Consider the following 20,253-nt stretch of genomic DNA (forward strand, 5'->3'; position numbering starts at 1 on the left):
CAAGAAAAAATACCTAAAAATAGCTAAAAAAACACAATTTTTTAATATTTTTTATCAAACAATCGCTACTTTTAGTAGCCAAAAAAAATTAATTTTTTTTTGGGGGGCGGGGGGTTAGGTTTTTTTTTTTTTTTTTTTTTTGCTATTTTTGGTTGTGAACCGCGAGAACCGGTGTGAACACAACCGAAAAATACCTAAAAAATAAAAAAAACACTCAAAAAATTTTTTTGAATAATTTTTTTTAAATCGCTATATTTCGTCACAAAAAAAATTTCGAGTAACAATTATCCATGCACATGTGCATATGTATCATTTCTTTGATAAATTCCGTAATACATTACTGATATTAGAAAATTGCACTTTCATTTACACTAACATTCATAATACCTACTTTTTAAATTAACAATATTAGAAATGCACATGTGCATCTATATGTATGAACTTGTTATAACATTAACAACACTAGAAATGCACATGTGCATCTATATGTATGAACATATTATAACGTGTTTTTGGTACACCACTTTGAATACATTTTCCCTTTCATATATCATACTATCCATAATACACTACCATTGCCTCCTACCATCCGTGATACAATACCATTACCTCCTACCATCCATAATACAATACTATTACCAATATTTCATTTTATTACATGTACATCAACACCTTTTATACCATCCAAACATCATATTACATCATCAAGTAACAAATATAATCAAACCATCAACCACTAGATATAACTAACCAAAAAACATGTATATGGACCTACTTCATCATTTAAAATCACAAACTTTTTGTACCAAAACACCTTATATCATGAAATACGTAATGATGCACATGTGCATTTTTAATATTGGTAATGTTAAAAGTAGTGTATTGCAGATGGTAATGTAAATGAAAGTGCATTTGTCTACTACTACTGGTAATATATTACGGAATTTATCCAAGAAACGATACATATGCACATGTGCATCCATAATTATTACTCGAAAAAAAAAAGTTTTTTTTTTTTGTAACGAAATATAGCGATTTTTAAAAAAAAAATATTTAAATTTTTTGACTGTTTTTTAGATTTTTTTAAGTATTTTTTGTGTTCACATTGATTCTTGCGGTTCTCGCATGAACCCTACCCTATATATACATATATATACATATATATATATATATACACATATATATATACATACATATACATATCTATATATATATAATGACACGTAGCGTACTATCCACATACCAAATTCGAATTTTTGTGTAGATTGAAGTGAATTCATGGCGGGTGGTGGAGAAGGCAACTCCCTAGAGTTTACACCGACATGGGTTGTCGCTGCCATCTGTACTGTTATCGTCGGGATCTCTCTAGCTGTCGAACGTCTACTCCATTACACCGGCAAGGTTTGTTTGGTGATCGGTTAATTATTTGTTGATATGAAGTAAAGTTGTTCGTGCTGAACCGTTTTTTTTTTCTTTCAGAAACTGAAGAAATCAGGTCAAAAGCCGCTATTTGAAGCGTTGCAAAAGATCAAAGAAGGTATTTATATTCCTTTCTTTCACTTAGTGAAAGTTCCGTCAGTGGGTCTGTTGTTAAACGTTTGTCGCTAAGTCGTCGGTGATGTGGTAACTCTTTTTGTCGATGATACGTCGGGGACATGCCTGTTAGTGATCTATCAACACAAGTTGTACATGGATCTTTACCAACGGATCACTGTACCGTCATAAATAGATTTTCGACAGATTTGTTTGTCGCTCAAATATTTCTTGTGACTTGTAGTGTTTGTATGCAGCTAGAAACTATTTCATTTTTAGGCTTTATAATGCATGTTTCTTTGTTATTTTGTGTGTAGAGTTAATGCTCTTGGGGTTTATTTCTCTTTTATTAACCGTTTTCCAATCAAGAATTGTCAAGATTTGTGTAAACGAGAGTTTAATGGAACACCTTCTTCCATGCTCGTTGAGTGACAAAAAAAAGGCTTCATATCCTAAACCCCTCAAGGGCACGTCTCATATTCGTCATTTACTTGCGGGAGAAGCAACGACTATGGGTTATTGTGCTTCAAAGGTAACAAATTTTGATCATATAAATCATGTACTGTACTACACAGCTGGTATTAGCAAAACAGCAGCAAAATTTGTGACCAATCCCTCTTGGTCGGAAAAATAATAAAGGGGTTTAAAAAAATAATACGTGGTCGTAAAGCAGTTGCAAAAATGATATTGAAATAAATAAAAAAATAAGAATAGTATCTGTTGAAAAATAACAATAGAAAAAATAAACAAGCCGTCGCTAAATAGTTGCTAATCTACGGTCACAAATTCGTCCCTAATTTAAGAATGAAATATTGGTCGCTAAAAGCGGTCACAAATGTTTACGGTAATAAGTTAGTCGCAAATTTATATATATTTATGGTTTTACAGAACAAGGTCCCTCTTCTATCCCTGGAGGCGTTGCATCATCTACACATATTTATTTTTGTCCTAGCTGTTGTGCACGTGACATTTTCTGTCCTTACTGTTGTATTTGGAGTGACTAAGGTTCGTTGAAATTTAAAAATAACTAATTTATTCTCTTTGTTACTTAACCCTATGACTACATATTATTATTATTATTATTATCATGCCTTAGATACGGCAATGGAAGCAATGGGAAGAATCTATCGCGAAAGATAACTTTGACGCATCACAAGGTAAGGGTGAGGTGTTCACGGTTAGGTTCATATTGCACAACTATGGTTTCATGAAAGGTGAAAGAAAATTGGGCGGGTTAGGTGGGTAGGCCGGACTGGCAAGTTTTACTGGTTTGAACCGAGTTTTTTATATAATAAATAGCAAAAAGGTTAGTACGGTTTTCAGAGTTCTTGTACACATGGTTTCGAAAAGAACTCCTTAACCTTTATAATTTTTCTAGAATTTAGTAAACATTTTCTATAAATTTACACAGATTATGAATATAATGAGTTTAGTCTCTTACTTTTTAGTTACTTCTAATTGTTGTAATTAATGTACAGTTTTAAAGCATAAAGTCACACAAGTTAAAGATAATGACTTTATTAGGAACCGTTTTCTGGGTATTGGCAAACGATCAACCATTCGAGGTTGGCTGGTAAGTTACTATCATATACTAATGAGTGATTATATATATAGGTGCATCTCAGAAAATTACCGTTTATTATTATTGAACATTACAGCATTCTTTCTTCAAGCAATTCTATGGATCTGTCACCAAGTCAGATTATGTAGCATTGCGTTTGGGATTTATTACGGTAAGGATCTGAATCCTATATATAGAGAGAGGGGCGTTCAACTCAGAACCATTAATATATTGAGAACTGCGATAACTGTGTAATGCATATGTACCGCCTGGTTTGAATATGGTACACAAAATGATTATGTAACCGCTTCTATTTTTAAAGCTCTCTACAGGTTCTAATTTTCTTTATGTAGTTTTCTAAAGTCCATCTATGCTTTTTTTTTTGTTAATTTTGTAGACCCATTGCAAGGCAAACCCGAAGTTCAATTTTCACAAATACATGATCCGAGCGCTAGAAGATGATTTTAAAAAAGTGGTTGGAATCAGGCAAGTAATTTCAAACATATTACTTTTTTTTTTATTTTAGGCCTCGTCAAAGTTCTTTTCTTTTGAAAAAAACTTTCGATTTAGAAAGAAAACTGTGGACCGGAGGATCAACGGACCCTGTGGTTCCGCCCAAAATTAAACTTTTAGTAGGTTCTATAACTTGTTTTAGTTTTTATATCCAAAGTTTTATAGTGCAATATTCTTTATATAGTAGATTGTCTTCATCAAGATTTTCTATCACATGTCATATATATGATTCTTGACACTTATGAAGTTAAAAAGCCACCCCTTTTGACATCTAAAAGTCAAAGTATTTGATGATTATCATTTTATGTGTTCATTTGAATAACTAAGGATCTTTTTTTTTTAATTGTTGCAGCTGGTATCTTTGGGTGTTCGTGGTCTTATTCTTGTTTATGAACGTTAACGGTATGCAACATCATCTTACATTATTGACCATTTCTCAAAGTTGTAGAAACTTTTCTTTCCCTTCTCTTCAAATGTTGAGGAGTAAAACAAAAGCTACAAAAAGAGCTTAAAATGAAATGGGTCAAAAAGGTTTTTTTTTACTGATATTATGCAATGATAACTATACTTATATTGACACACCAAGATAAATATATATTTTTTAATATTTTGGACAAAAAAATCATCCATTTCGACCCGTTGCCACCTCTAGTGATATTAGTTTTTATTATCTGAAAAACCTTAATTGTTCACGATTTTACAAGCATGTTAATGATCACCATTATGAAACAACATACCATCATGATTTTCGTTGTTTTTCAGGTTTGGAACTATACTTTTGGTTATCATTAATCCCTTTCTTTGTAAGTACCCTAATTCATAGTTTTCCATTGGTCAATTACTACCTTTAATCATCATTTGTTTTCTAAATTTTAATTTTAACTTTACCAGCTTCTACTTGCTGTGGGAACAAAGCTGGAGCACATAATAATCCAGTTAGCTCATGAGGTTGCTGAGAAACATGTTGCCATAGAAGGCGAATTAGTTGTGCATCCGTCAGATGATCATTTTTGGTTTCAACGCCCCAAAATCGTTCTTTTCTTCATCCATTTTATCCTCTTTCAAAATGCATTTGAGTTCGCATTCTTCTTCTGGGTTTGGGTACGTTTCTTTTCTCTCCATAAACATATAAAGATACGCAGAAAACGCTATCAAGTTATAGGCATTATACTACATTTCAATTTTGATAATAGGCTCAATATGGCTTTGACTCATGCATAATGGGGAAGGTGAGCTACATTATCCCCCGGCTGATCATCGGGTAAGTGATTTGTTATGTGAACATTGGTTGTATAGATACATATGCACAAATCGGTCTTGGACCCGACCCAGAAAAACCCACAATCGTTCTTGGGCCCGAACCATAAAACCCACAATCAATCTTGGGCCTGCCCCAAAAAAGCATACAATCCATCTTTTTTGGGCCCAATAATGTTATTACAGATGTAGGCTGTAGCCTTCTTCAGATTTTCTTACTATTTTAATCTTCTTATGAGTTAACTTTATACGTAACTAGGTTAGTTCCCCGTGTGTTACACGGGTTGAACAATTTAAACTATATAGTATAGATATTTCCTGTAAATGCAAAACAAAGACAGAGACATTTACATACCATATTGACATAAATGAGTTAATATAAATGTAACCCATCAACTCGTACATATTAATTAATGTCGTAGAGTTCGATAAGACGAATCTAATGTCGGATATTATTATGAATTTTGAAACTTGTTTAGCTAGGATTTAAGATTCTATTGAAGTTTTAGTTTAACAATCGGTTTTTTTTTTTTTGGTAAAGGGTTACCCCGGTGAAATTTTATATCAACCAAAATAATAAAACAGGGTGCATCGAGAAGCCGATACACACTACTAGACTTGGCATACCAAGACTAGACCGGTTATTGAATTAATAATAAGAATTTTTATGAGATAAGATTAAATATTATTATTATTTGTATTAGATTAGATTAAATATTATTATTATTATTATTATTATTATTATTATTATTAATAATTTTAATCAATTAAATGAGAGAATGACAAGTGTCCTAAAACAAGTTTCATTTATTATATAGTAAAGATGTAATAATTGTAAATCTGTTTTCTCCTTTTCATGAATTGAAATTGTTATAAAAGTTTTTATATCTTTAAAAAGTCATATTTTTTTTTGGACCGAGGGATTGGGCCTTATCTGAGACCGGGTTTTGTGGGCCGAACCGCCTCACACCAAACCCGCTTACACCTTTGCTTTATTTCAGGGTGTTTATCCAGGTTTTGTGCAGTTACAGCACTCTACCACTCTATGCTCTTGTGACACAGGTATTTCATTTCAACATTTAATCTATATCATTTCTAATAATGTTTTTTAAATAAAGAATTGTTATTCTTTTTCATGACCAAATTCTAGATGGGAACACATTTTAAGAAGTCAATATTTGAGGAGCATATACAAGCCAAAGTTGTGGGTTGGGCTCAACACGCCAAGTGTAGGTCCCGTTTTTCTCGGAGGATCCGATACGTAACCTATCCTTGTTTATCACAAACGCTATCACGGGTGCGGAATCCCCGTAAAGGTGCAAACCAAACAAACGTAAAGCGAGTAGCACAAACAAATAATCAAAGATTCACTTGGATTAAAAAGACGAGAACATTCACAAACATATACACACAATGTTTGTCGATAAACTCTCAGGTTTCAATATGCTCTCATCCACTCTCAGTGTGTGTGTTTACAGTGTTCGCTCTCAAATCTATTCAGACTTGTCTTTTTTGTGCTCTAGATGTTTCTGTTTGTTGTGAGTGTTTATATAGTGAAGCCATGACGAAATCAAGTGGCCCATGAAATCACATTGACGAAATCCATCATCATTGACGAAATCCAGTGATTTCGTCACTAGGGGATTTCATCACAAGGTGTTTTCACCACAAGGTGATTTCACCACAAGGGATTTCATCACCCAGGGTGTTTTCGTCACTTTGATGTGATTGGGCCTTGTCATGTTAACTGGGCTTCTATAATGGACTTTGACATCTTGGGCTTAGGCCAAACAAACAGACAGACAAACATAATCAACACAAACTATAATCTAATATGCAAACTGCACACACGCAGTTGCATTTACATCAAACGTTACGAAGTCAATCGCATACCGAGTCAAGACAGGAGGTTGTCTTGACTACGACCTTCACTTCGTAGCCGAGTCGAACCGAGCCGAGCCGTATCCACATAATATGTATCAACAAACTCCCCCTTGGATGCTGCTCGTGAGGTTCGTAATCTCGTTCTCCATCTCTTGATGGTTCTTTTTCTGTGATGGTTCGTCTTCTGTGTCTTTCATGTCAGAGGATCTTCAAAGTCTTCACGCTTCGTAAGAAAAAAGTGTATCAACAAGCTCCCCATTTCATTTAGGAAGTGTGTTAACAAACTCCCCCTTAGAATGAACTCTCCATTGAGTCATGCTCGTGAATCTTTTGATCTTTAATTCTTCAGATCCTTGTGGTGTTGATGAGTGGTCATTGGCAACTCGATCATCTTTATCTTTTGAGTGCCTTCACGTCGTGTCTTCATTCCGAAGCTTGTCATCGAACATGTTCTCCTCGCCTTTAGCATCTGCACATGCAAGAAATCTAAACGCATAATGAGAACACCCCGCTTGAAATATAGTTTCCAAAAACAAACGACACATGTGTGACCATATCTCAATCAAACACCTACCGACAACAGTTTGAAAGTTTAGAAAATGTTCAGTCTTAATCCTTTAACTTTCAAAACTCGTTAACTTCGACCATTTATGAAGATGCAATTGTTTTCCGGCTTACGATCAGGATTTTGGGTAGGATAGACTCGAGTTCCAACATCGGTCAATAAAAAAAATAAACTAGAAGCAAAATCTTTTTGGATTTTATAAAGTTTATATTAAAACACACCTAAAATCTTTTTGGTATTTTTCATTTTTCAAATGTAAAGACAGAAAACAATAAATAAATATATACAAAGATGCAGAAACTGAAAGCAGTAAATGAATATATACAGACATTCTTTTTGCGAGTTTCGAGGGTAAGAGAATCATATCAGTGTACGGTCACGCCAAAACGCTCTTGTTGTTCAATTAGTTAACATTAAGATAAGCATCCTATAACAATTATCGGTATTGTTGTCCACTTAAGCTCAACTTATCAGATGAAATCATGTTTAGGGGATACGTTAAGGTATGATTTATGTGACACCCCAGGAAAACCAGTGAACGATGTAACTTACCTAGCTTCCTCAGTGAGTGCGTACCAAATTTCGGGACGAAATTTCTTTTAAGTTGGGGATAATGTGACAACTCGAGTTTCTGACTTTCACTTTCGCATTAAATGCGCGTTGACTTTGACTGTTTAGTTGTTTGGATTGTGGACTTGAAATTGTACGCGTTGTATTTTAATGAAACGTATTGTCGTTTTGCCTATATGTGATTACTTGCTGTGGTAGAAAATAATATTAGAATTATTATTAAAACCCTTAGTCTTGATCACGAAACATGATATACAGATCGAAGGATCTCGAAAGATAACCTTAGGTTCGAAGGATCTCGAAACATACCCTTCTAGCAAAGGTAGGATCCTTCGACATCTTTCGGCCAGAAGGACCACGAAACATATCCTTCGACCAAGGATTCTATCCTTCGACATCTTTCGGCCCAGTCTTTCTAATGGGCTTGGCCCATTCCTGTGAAACGATTTATAAACGTGAATGCATGTAAGTCGACAGTTAGTTTAAAAGAAAACCCTAGTTCCTCTGTGTGTGTGTGCGACGGCAGACCCCCACATCCGAAGCCAAATCCCTTTTGTTGATCATTCTTAATTTCGGTTAGTGATTTACGTGTTTTGTTCTTGATTTCGACATGCGAATTACATGTTGATCTGGATTGATAGGATCGAATGCATAGTATTGAATGGGTTGAATGATATTAATTTGATCAGGATTCGAAAACAGATTAACATGCCAATAGTGTTTGATTATGTGATATGTTATGCTAATCGACTGGATGATATACGTATATATGTTAGATAGTTGAACCGAATGATGATTATGTTTACATGACATAAAGATGATGATTCGGATTGGTTGATGATTGATTCTGTAACCGTTAAATGATTTCTGGGAATGATAGTAACTGTCGTAGATGATCTTTGTGCCCTCTGTGTAACGTAACTGATGAAATGTGCTTGTTAATCGATAACATGATAGGATGGATTAGGGTTTTGTGGTAACTGTCTATGAATGAAAACTGTTGTGACCGAAAGATACTTGCTACTCGAAACATAGCTGTTGTGACCGAAAGATGCTTGTCCTTCGAACCATAGTGGTGTTGACCGAAGGATAGCATTGACCGAACCATAGTAGTGTTGACCGAAGGATAGCTTTGACCGAAAGATAGTGTGTTGACCGAAACATAACCTGTGTGTCGAAGGATAACTATGTCGAAACATAGCTGATGTGTCGAAAGATAACCATGAATCGTAAGATGATAACTGTGTATCGAAAGACGTGTCGAAACATAATTGTGATAGTTGTGATAATTGTTAGACCGAAGGATGAGCAATGTATCGAAGGATGGGTAATGTGAATCGAATGATAGTTGATGATTAAGTGTGAAATAATACGTGTTGTGCCGATATGCAAACTGACTGTTATGTGAACATTAAATTGCATGCGTATCATTGTGAACATGAACTGATTTGTTATACGTGCATACAATAGGACGTGATTAATTACTTGTGAGTGCATAACCTAGCATACCGAGCAAACCAAGGTGAGTTCACACTCTTACCAAGGCATGGGATTCCCGGGGTGTTGGGAATGGGATTGAAAGGATAAGGATGAATAGATACACTACTGACACTATGACTAGACTACCATATTACTATCCTCGGTTGTGAAGGATACTTATACTGATCACTATCCTCGGTTGTGAAGGATACCTATACTGATCACTATCCTCGGTTGTGAAGGATACATACACTGATCACTATCCTCGGATGTGCAGGATACTTTACTTATATTGATCACTATCCTCGGTTGTGAAGGATACCTATAGTTACGAGTAGTCTAGTGGTTATACAACGTGGAACACCACCACCAATAGAACATACAATCGGCCCAGTAGAGCCACCTGTTACAAACGAACTTACTATTACGCATTTACTTTCTGTGAACTCGCTCAACTAGTTTGTTGATCATTCTGTTACATGCCTTGCAGATCGTTAGGTACTTGGAGCTTGCACTGGAGAAGCGGGTCGTTGTGGACAAGGATCGTGGCTTTCTGTTGAACTATTATGACACTTAAAATTGTTAACTACTACTGGATTATTTACTATGCTTCCGCTACATTTTGAAACTATGGTTTTGTTTGAACACCTTTCGTGTTGAATGGATGGTTTACTTTTATTTTACTTGATATTAATTGCATGTTCAATATGATTGGTGGCTTGATCCTGGTCAGTCACGCTCCCAAGCGGTGATACTCCGCGTGTGGATTTTGGGGGTGTGACAGATTGGTATCAGAGCCATTGGTTATAGAGAACTTGGTTTTAATATGGAAAAACGTTTTTATTAAAACCAGACTATAACCAGAACAGTGCTCTCAACGATCCACAACGACGCTTCGCTCCACGTGCAAGACTCAACTTCCTAGGTAATAAGGTTTATGTTTATTGCCTACATACTAGAATTTGCATAGAACTTTGCTCGTAGTATGCTTACATTACCTTGCTCACAACTTGTTATTGCATGAGAATACTTATGTGCTTACACTCTTCTGTCATCGCACTATACGCGAACCTTTCTCACTTATGTTGCCTTTGATGTGAAGATCAATGGCCGCACGAATTACCATGACTCAAGCCCAGCTAGAGGCTCTCGTTGCTGCGGCAGTTGCAGCCGCCCAAGCAGGTAGTATACCCTGCAGTATAGACACTATGATCTTTAGATCCTACATTAATTCTCGTACTTAACTTTGCCCTATTCGTACACAATAGGTCAACCCGCTCAGCAACAACCTGGGTGCACCTTCAAGAATTTCATGGAATGTCGTCCTAGCTCGTTCAGTGGCACGGAGGGAGCAGTTGGACTCCTCCACTGGTTTGAAAAGCTCGAGTCGGTTTTCGAAATGTGTGAATGCCCTGAGGCTCGCAGGGTGAAGTTCGCCACTGGCACGCTTGAAGGGATTGCGCTCACTTGGTGGAACGCACAAGTGCAGATCTCAGGGTTGGCAGCTGCTAACGCCACACCCTGGAATGATTTCAAAGAACTGATCAAGAGGGAATACTGCACTAGAGAAGACATTCACAAGTTGGAGGACGAGTTGTATAACTTGAAAATGGTTGGTTCGGAAATCGAAGCTTACACCAAGAGATCGAATGAGTTGGCTGTGTTATGTCCAACTATGGTGGACCCTCCATACAAGCGTATTGAGTTGTATCTCAAAGGTTTGGCACCAGAAATACAGAGCCACGTTACCTCGGCTAACCTCAACAACATCCAGGAAATCCAGCGTCTCGCTCATCGCATCACCGATCAGGCAGTGGATCAGAACAAACTGCCAAAGCGTATTAGTGCTACTGCTACCACTACTGCTTCTACTACACTTGCTACTCCCAGTGAAAGTAAGAGAAAATGGGATGGGGATTCTAGCAAGGGATCAGCTTCAGTGCAGTCACAGGCTCAACAGCGAAAGACAGACAGTTACCAGAGTCCAAGTCAGCACTCCTCAGGCAGCCACAGACAGGGAGGGTATCGAGGAAATCTCCCAAAGTGTAACACCTGCAACAAGCATCACAGTGGCCAGTGTAATAAGGTTCGTTGTCAAAGATGACTCAAGATGGGTCATGAGGCCAAAGATTGTAGAAGCGCTCGACCTGCAAACCAGAATCAGCAGCAACTTCAAGCACAGCAGAATCAGCAGCAGGGTAACAAAGGGTGTTTTCATTGCGGTGCAGAGGGTCACTTCAAAAGGCATTGCCCTCAGTTGAACAGGAACCAGAACAACAATCACAACAACAATCAGGGCAACGGGAATAATAACAACAATAACGGGGGAAACAACAACAACAACGGCAATGAAGCTCGTGGTCGTGCTTTTGTGTTGGGTCGAGGAGATGCAGTGAATGATCCCAATGTGGTTATGGGTAAGTTTCTTCTCGACGATATTTATGTTACTGTCTTATTTGATTCGGGTGCTGATACAAGTTATATGTCCTTGAAAATGAGTAAATTATTAAAACGTACACCAACACCCCTAGACACCAAACACGTTGTAGAACTAGCCAATGGTAAAAGTGTAGAGGCCGCTCAGGTAGTCAAGGGTTGTAGTATTGTTCTAGCGGGTCAGACTTTTTCGATTGATCTCATACCCATAGTTTTGGGTAGTTTCGACGTTGTCATCGGTATGGATTGGTTATCCCAACATCACGCGGAGATCTTATGCAAAGAAAAAGTTATTCGTATTCCTCGCTCTAGTCAGGAACCTCTCGAAGTACAAGGTGACAAGAGTGGTGCTGTGGTTGGCATCATCTCTTACTTAAAGGCGCAGAAATGTTTACGAAAGGGACATACTGCCATTCTGGCACTTGTCACTGACGCATCAGCAAAGGAAAAGAAGCTGGAGGATATACCAGTTGTGCGTGACTTTCCTCAAGTGTTTCCTGAAGATTTACCTGGTTTACCTCCTCATCGTCAAGTCGAGTTTCAGATTGAGTTAGCTCCTGGAGCAGCACCAATAGCCCGCGCACCGTATCGTTTAGCTCCAACCGAACTGGAAGAACTGTCGAAGCAGCTACAAGAGCTCTTGGAAAAGGGTTTTATTCGTCCAAGCTCTTCGCCTTGGGAAGCTCCAGTGTTATTTGTGAAGAAGAAAGACGGTACGTTCAGAATGTGCATCGACTACCGCGAACTCAATAAGGTGACGGTGAAGAACCGTTATCCTCTTCCGCGCATAGATGACCTATTCGACCAGTTGCAAGGGTCGTGTTACTATTCCAAGATTGATTTAAGGTCAGGGTATCATCAGCTGAGAGTCCGGGATGAGGACGTCTCCAAAACCGCTTTCAGAACTCGCTACGGTCATTACGAGTTTCTTGTCATGCCATTCGGGCTTACGAACACGCCTGCAGTCTTCATGGATCTTATGAACAGGGTGTGCAAACCGTATCTTGATAAGTTTGTTATCGTCTTCATCGACGACATTCTGATTTACTCCAAGAGTCAGGAGGAGCACGAGCAGCACTTACGTCTTATCTTGGAGCTTCTTCGAAAAGAGCAATTGTACGCAAAGTTTTCAAAATGCGACTTCTGGCTTCGTGAAGTCCACTTCTTAGGCCATGTGGTGAACAAGGATGGGATTCATGTCGATCCATCCAAGGTTGATTCGATCAGAAACTGGCCAGCACCACGTACACCGACAGAAATACGCCAATTCTTGGGTTTGGCGGGTTACTACAGGCGATTTATCAAAGACTTCTCCAAGATCGCGCAGCCGCTTACTATGCTAACACAGAAAGGTGTCGTTTACAGATGGGGTAATACGCAAGAGACCGCTTTTCAGTACTTAAAGGATAGGCTTTGCAGCGCACCTATTCTCTCATTGCCAGAGGGCACGGATGACTTCGTGGTTTATTGTGACGCATCGATACAGGGGCTTGGTTGTGTATTGATGCAGCGGGATAAAGTTATTGCCTACGCTTCGCGGCAACTCAAGGTTCATGAACGGAACTACACGACGCACGATTTAGAGCTGGGAGCTGTTGTTTTCGCGCTTAAGATATGGCGACACTACCTGTACGGTACCAGGTGCACGATTTACACCGATCACAGGAGTCTCGAGCATATTCTTAAGCAAAAGGATTTGAATATGCGTCAACGGAGATGGGTTGAACTTCTGAACGACTACGAATGCGCCATCAAGTATCATCCAGGCAAGGCCAATGTTGTGGCTGATGCCCTTAGTCAGAAAGACACTCTACCTAAGCGCGTGCGAGCGCTACAGCTTACTATTCAGTCCAGTCTTCCTGCACAGATACGAACTGCTCAGTTAGAAGCACTGAAACCCGAAAACGTCAAAGCTGAAGCCTTACGCGGCTCAAGGCAACGCATGGAACAAAAGGAAGACGGCGCTTACTATGTAACGGGGCGTATTTGGGTCCCACTTTATGGCGGTTTACGCGAACTTGTGATGGATGAAGCGCACAAGTCTCGCTACTCGGTACATCCAGGGGCAGATAAAATGTACCACGATATCAAAACAACATACTGGTGGCCAAGTATGAAAGCCCACATCGCTACCTATGTTGGCAAGTGTTTGACCTGTGCGAGAGTCAAGGTCGAATATCAGAAACCAGCTGGTCTACTTCAGCAGCCTAAGATACCGCAATGGAAATGGGAAGAAATTTCCATGGATTTTGTTACAGGTTTACCTAGATCCCAGCGTGGGAATGACACTATTTGGGTGATCGTTGATCGACTCACAAAGTCTGCTCACTTCTTGGCTATCAAAGAAACGGATAAGTTTTCTACTCTAGCAGACATCTACTTGAAAGAAGTTGTTTCGAGGCACGGAGTGCCCACCTCTATTATTTCGGATCGCGATGCACGATTCACGTCAGAGCTATGGCAAGCAATGCACAAATCCTTCGGCTCACGATTAGACATGAGCACAGCATATCATCCTCAGACGGATGGGCAGTCTGAGCGAACTATCCAAACTCTAGAAGACATGCTTCGAGCGTGTGTCATCGATTTCGGCAACGGCTGGGAAAAACACCTCCCTTTAGTGGAGTTTTCATACAATAACAGTTACCACACCAGCATTCAAGCCGCTCCATTTGAGGCATTGTACGGACGTAAATGCCGGTCACCTCTCTGTTGGGCAGAGGTGGGGGATAGTCAAATTACGGGTCCAGAGATTGTTGTGGACGCCACAGAAAAGATTGCACAGATACGACAACGCATGGCGGCAGCACGCGACCGTCAGAAAGCCTACGCGGATAAGCGTAAGAGACCGTTGGAATTTGAGGTCGGGGACCGGGTTTTATTGAAAGTTTCACCCTGGAAGGGTGTGGTTCGATTTGGTAAACGAGGCAAACTGAATCCGCGGTACGTCGGACCATTCGAAATCTTAGAAAAGATTGGCAAAGTAGCCTACAGATTAAACCTACCAGCTGAACTCGGTGCAGTTCACAATGTATTTCACGTGTCGAATCCGAAGAAATGCCTATCAGATGAGACCCTTATAGTTCCTTTTAAGGAACTCACTATCGACGAGCGGTTGCAGTTCGTCGAGGAACCAGTTGAAATCACGGACCGGGATGTTAAGGTCCTCAAACACAAGAGAATCCCTCTTGTTCGAGTTCGTTGGAACTCCCAGCGTGGCCCAGAGTATACCTGGGAACGCGAAGACCAGATGAAAGAAAAGTACCCCCAGCTATTCGAAACCAATGCATCCACTTCTGAGGCTGAAGCTACTACTACTGAATTTCGGGACGAAATTCCAAATCAACGGGGGGATGATGTGACACCCCAGGAAAACCAGTGAACGATGTAACTTACCTAGCTTCCTCAGTGAGTGCGTACCAAATTTCGGGACGAAATTTCTTTTAAGTTGGGGATAATGTGACAACTCGAGTTTCTGACTTTCACTTTCGCATTAAATGCGCGTTGACTTTGACTGTTTAGTTGTTTGGATTGTGGACTTGAAATTGTACGCGTTGTATTTTAATGAAACGTATTGTCGTTTTGCCTATATGTGATTACTTGCTGTGGTAGAAAATAATATTAGAATTATTATTAAAACCCTTAGTCTTGATCACGAAACATGATATACAGATCGAAGGATCTCGAAAGATAACCTTAGGTTCGAAGGATCTCGAAACATACCCTTCTAGCAAAGGTAGGATCCTTCGACATCTTTCGGCCAGAAGGACCACGAAACATATCCTTCGACCAAGGATTCTATCCTTCGACATCTTTCGGCCCAGTCTTTCTAATGGGCTTGGCCCATTCCTGTGAAACGATTTATAAACGTGAATGCATGTAAGTCGACAGTTAGTTTAAAAGAAAACCCTAGTTCCTCTGTGTGTGTGTGTGCGACGGCAGACCCCCACATCCGAAGCCAAATCCCTTTTGTTGATCATTCTTAATTTCGGTTAGTGATTTACGTGTTTTGTTCTTGATTTCGACATGCGAATTACATGTTGATCTGGATTGATAGGATCGAATGCATAGTATTGAATGGGTTGAATGATATTAATTTGATCAGGATTCGAAAACAGATTAACATGCCAATAGTGTTTGATTATGTGATATGTTATGCTAATCGACTGGATGATATACGTATATATGTTAGATAGTTGAACCGAATGATGATTATGTTTACATGACATAAAGATGATGATTCGGATTGGTTGATGATTGATTCTGTAACCGTTAAATGATTTCTGGGAATGATAGTAACTGTCGTAGATGATCTTTGTGCCCTCTGTGTAACGTAACTGATGAAATGTGCTTGTTAATCGATAACATGATAGGATGGATTAGGGTTTTGTGGTAACTGTCTATGAATGAAAACTGTTGTGACCGAAAGATACTTGCTACTCGAAACATAGCTGTTGTGACCGAAAGATGCTTGTCCTTCGAACCATAGTGGTGTTGACCGAAGGATAGCATTGACCGAACCATAGTAGTGTTGACCGAAGGATAGCTTTGACCGAAAGATAGTGTGTTGACCGAAACATAACCTGTGTGTCGAAGGATAACTATGTCGAAACATAGCTGATGTGTCGAAAGATAACCATGAATCGTAAGATGATAACTGTGTATCGAAAGACGTGTCGAAACATAATTGTGATAGTTGTGATAATTGTTAGACCGAAGGATGAGCAATGTATCGAAGGATGGGTAATGTGAATCGAATGATAGTTGATGATTAAGTGTGAAATAATACGTGTTGTGCCGATATGCAAACTGACTGTTATGTGAACATTAAATTGCATGCGTATCATTGTGAACATGAACTGATTTGTTATACGTGCATACAATAGGACGTGATTAATTACTTGTGAGTGCATAACCTAGCATACCGAGCAAACCAAGGTGAGTTCACACTCTTACCAAGGCATGGGATTCCCGGGGTGTTGGGAATGGGATTGAAAGGATAAGGATGAATAGATACACTACTGACACTATGACTAGACTACCATATTACTATCCTCGGTTGTGAAGGATACTTATACTGATCACTATCCTCGGTTGTGAAGGATACCTATACTGATCACTATCCTCGGTTGTGAAGGATACATACACTGATCACTATCCTCGGATGTGCAGGATACTTTACTTATATTGATCACTATCCTCGGTTGTGAAGGATACCTATAGTTACGAGTAGTCTAGTGGTTATACAACGTGGAACACCACCACCAATAGAACATACAATCGGCCCAGTAGAGCCACCTGTTACAAACGAACTTACTATTACGCATTTACTTTCTGTGAACTCGCTCAACTAGTTTGTTGATCATTCTGTTACATGCCTTGCAGATCGTTAGGTACTTGGAGCTTGCACTGGAGAAGCGGGTCGTTGTGGACAAGGATCGTGGCTTTCTGTTGAACTATTATGACACTTAAAATTGTTAACTACTACTGGATTATTTACTATGCTTCCGCTACATTTTGAAACTATGGTTTTGTTTGAACACCTTTCGTGTTGAATGGATGGTTTACTTTTATTTTACTTGATATTAATTGCATGTTCAATATGATTGGTGGCTTGATCCTGGTCAGTCACGCTCCCAAGCGGTGATACTCCGCGTGTGGATTTTGGGGGTGTGACAATTTATACTTACCGACCGGTGTTTATCCACATCACGACACATTCCCGTATCAAGGTATGCACGAGAATTCATCTTACCGGTGAATATACCGATTATCATCTGTTTGACCGTATAAAGATGTGAGATACTCACTTATTTTGATTTGAAAACAAGCCCTATGTGATAGAATTACTTATTGATGAGGAACTTGATTTTCATATGCATGAGGGCACAGGAGCAAGTCCATGAACAGGTCAGTACTTTTGTACAGCAGAGAGACGAACTTGACTCCCGGATAAATGTGATATTTTATCACTTATTTGTTTGGACATGTGATTGTTTATCACTTATTGAGGTCGAATGCAGTATGTACACGTATGTATAGTATCATGGAAGATCTAGACTTGCGTCCCCGTTATTTTTCGGTAAAAGATACAACCATGATACCCAGATGATAAGCAGCATAAAGACCGAATATCTCAGAACCTCGGCAATCTCTCAAACGAAATTTCGGTACTAAGACCATATGCCAATGAATGGTTCCCACCTGGTCTTCAGTCGATTAAGATTTATATCACCTTGCACACTTTAAAATGATTGTGAGCCTACCGATACATCTTATATAGAGCTGCTTATCGTATTTCATTTAAGGTTCAGTTTGAAGAGGATTCGACAGACCACTGATTTACTATCATATTCTCTTTTCTCGCCAGGAAACTCAATTTTGATTTTCTATTGTTTTTGTGTTTTTGAAATTTTTCGATGTTTTTGGATTTTTAAAATTTTGGATTTACTCCCCCTAAAATCAACAAACTAAGATAAAATTTAAAAGACACAAAGATATTTACAAAAACGATTTCCCGATGTCGGTTAACTCATGTTTTACCTCAATGCCGTTTACCAAAATTAAGTTTTAATCAGAAAAGATTTATCGAATTTTGGAAAAATCAGTTGGCACGTCGGTAAGCGGTGTGGACCATGACAACATTGACGAGTTTCATAGTGAAACAATCATGTGTGAGGTGATATTCGAGTTCAACGTGTCAGGTCAAAGAGTGCTGTACGAGATAATAATAATTAAAAAAAGCAGCTTAAATATCGAAAAGCATAGGAGAGATTAGAAATTCAAAACTGTATCCTGCAACTGTTTCGTGCATTGCCAGGAATCTGAGCGCTCTCCTTAACTAGATATCCACCCGGTGTGGATTTCAAAGTCGATTTTGTAGCTACTAAAAAAATCTCTTCACAGCAACACGATCAAAAACCTTTGGTTCCGGCTGGTCTTCCACATTGCACCAGCGAAGGTCTTTGTCTTTCTCTTGAGAAGTAGTGTGCGGTTGTTCAATCCACGCCAAGGCATCCGCACACCTGGTTGGTTTGTTCAACGAACACATTTTCTCCAATCACACCGCGAAGAAATGTACACTGCACGTTCATCTTGTTGATTTTGAACTTCAGACGTGCTGCAGGTGCATACATTCTGATTTGAATCTATCCCGGGGACCCGATCAAAGCCTTTAACAATCACACTTTGAAATGATTTTTCATTTTGTCGAAGTTATTACTTTCTTTCAACAGACAACTCTGTTTCCCCTTTCTTTTTCTCTCCATCAAAGGCAACAGTTTCTTTTGTCGCCTATCTTATGCAAGGGCGCTCCACTATCAACAATCCTATGACTATTAATAGTTCCTCCTGGAACTTCCTGCACGCTCGCTCAGAGATTAGTTGGAGAGGGGGACCCAAGCCTTCATAGACTTGGGTTTCCCCTGAGAATCAAGAAATGTAATTTCAATTTCTTGAAGATTTTCAAACACAGCACCTCCCCCTGAAGTTTCACCCGATTTAGGTTTCCAAGTTTGTTTTTGTTTACCAGATTGAGTTTTGTAAACAGATTTTGAAACTTCTGGTTTTAATGGTTGTGAAGAACTTGGTTCCTTTTTGACCGGTTTGACTTCAGATTTTAAGGCCTTTTCAACAGCTTTGATGTTTTGACATCGTTGTTTCGTTTCTTGTTCCTTAACAGTTCTTTTATCATGTTTTGGTGAAACGGGACGACGTTGAGGGTGAACTTTTTCAGGTGGTGCTCTTTCAACAAAATTTGGTTTGGGCAAGTTTGTGCAGTCTTTAATGATGTGCCCAAACTTCCCACATTTAAAACACGTTCTCCTTTCAACAAACTTAGGAGAATTTGATCGACGACCTGACGTAGAAGTTGCAGACCCAGAGGTACTAGCTTCACACCCGTTTGTGTGTTGGGTGTAATTGTTATCACTGTTACGTTTCAAAATGTTGACTTTTTGTACAAAATTGATATTTGATTTATTTTCAAAAGTCTCCACTTTATCAGTACATTTGGAGGCCACAAACTTAACGTCTTTTGCTTTCTTCTTGTAACGAGCTCCTTTTGAATCAACCATAGCCTTTGGCTTTGGAGCTCGTTGTTTTTGTTTACCCTTAAAAGCAATTGGTTGTTGCTTTGTCGGTGATTTATGTTTTCCAAATTGTTTTTTGATTTCGGCTTTTGGAATTGGATCACATTGAGTTACAATGACTCCTGGAATTGTCTTTCCCAAAAACTTGTTTGTAGTATCTTCAAACACTTTGTCAATCAAAGATTGATTGACGTTTTTGATTGGAAAATCTTTGTTTGAATAAATTTTACTATCACCGACCAAAGTATACAACACGTTATCACTTTTAACAGCAGACACACTTTCCTGGTCATTCTTGACATCTTTGACAGCTTTGACAGGATCTATCACTTGCTTGGCAACAGGTTGCATAGTAGGAGTGGGAG

General features: G+C 38.9%; 1 protein-coding gene across 1 annotated transcript; it reads left to right on the forward strand.

Annotated features, from left to right (window-relative positions):
• Positions 1-1,266: 1,266 nt before the first annotated feature.
• On the forward strand, positions 1,267-6,772 carry LOC110870338 (MLO-like protein 1). The gene is made up of 14 exons (XM_022119527.2): positions 1,267-1,401; positions 1,480-1,537; positions 1,851-2,065; positions 2,422-2,538; positions 2,630-2,690; positions 3,012-3,106; positions 3,192-3,266; positions 3,492-3,580; positions 3,960-4,009; positions 4,370-4,410; positions 4,499-4,708; positions 4,801-4,868; positions 5,866-5,926; positions 6,015-6,772. The coding sequence occupies exons 1-14, from the start codon at positions 1,279-1,281 to the stop codon at positions 6,447-6,449; spliced, it is 1,698 nt and encodes a 565-aa protein (XP_021975219.2). The 5' UTR covers positions 1,267-1,278; the 3' UTR covers positions 6,450-6,772.
• Positions 6,773-20,253: the final 13,481 nt, after the last annotated feature.

The sequence above is a fragment of the Helianthus annuus genome, chromosome 1, assembly GCF_002127325.2.
Source record: "Helianthus annuus cultivar XRQ/B chromosome 1, HanXRQr2.0-SUNRISE, whole genome shotgun sequence".
NCBI classification, from domain to species: Eukaryota; Viridiplantae; Streptophyta; class Magnoliopsida; order Asterales; family Asteraceae; genus Helianthus; species Helianthus annuus.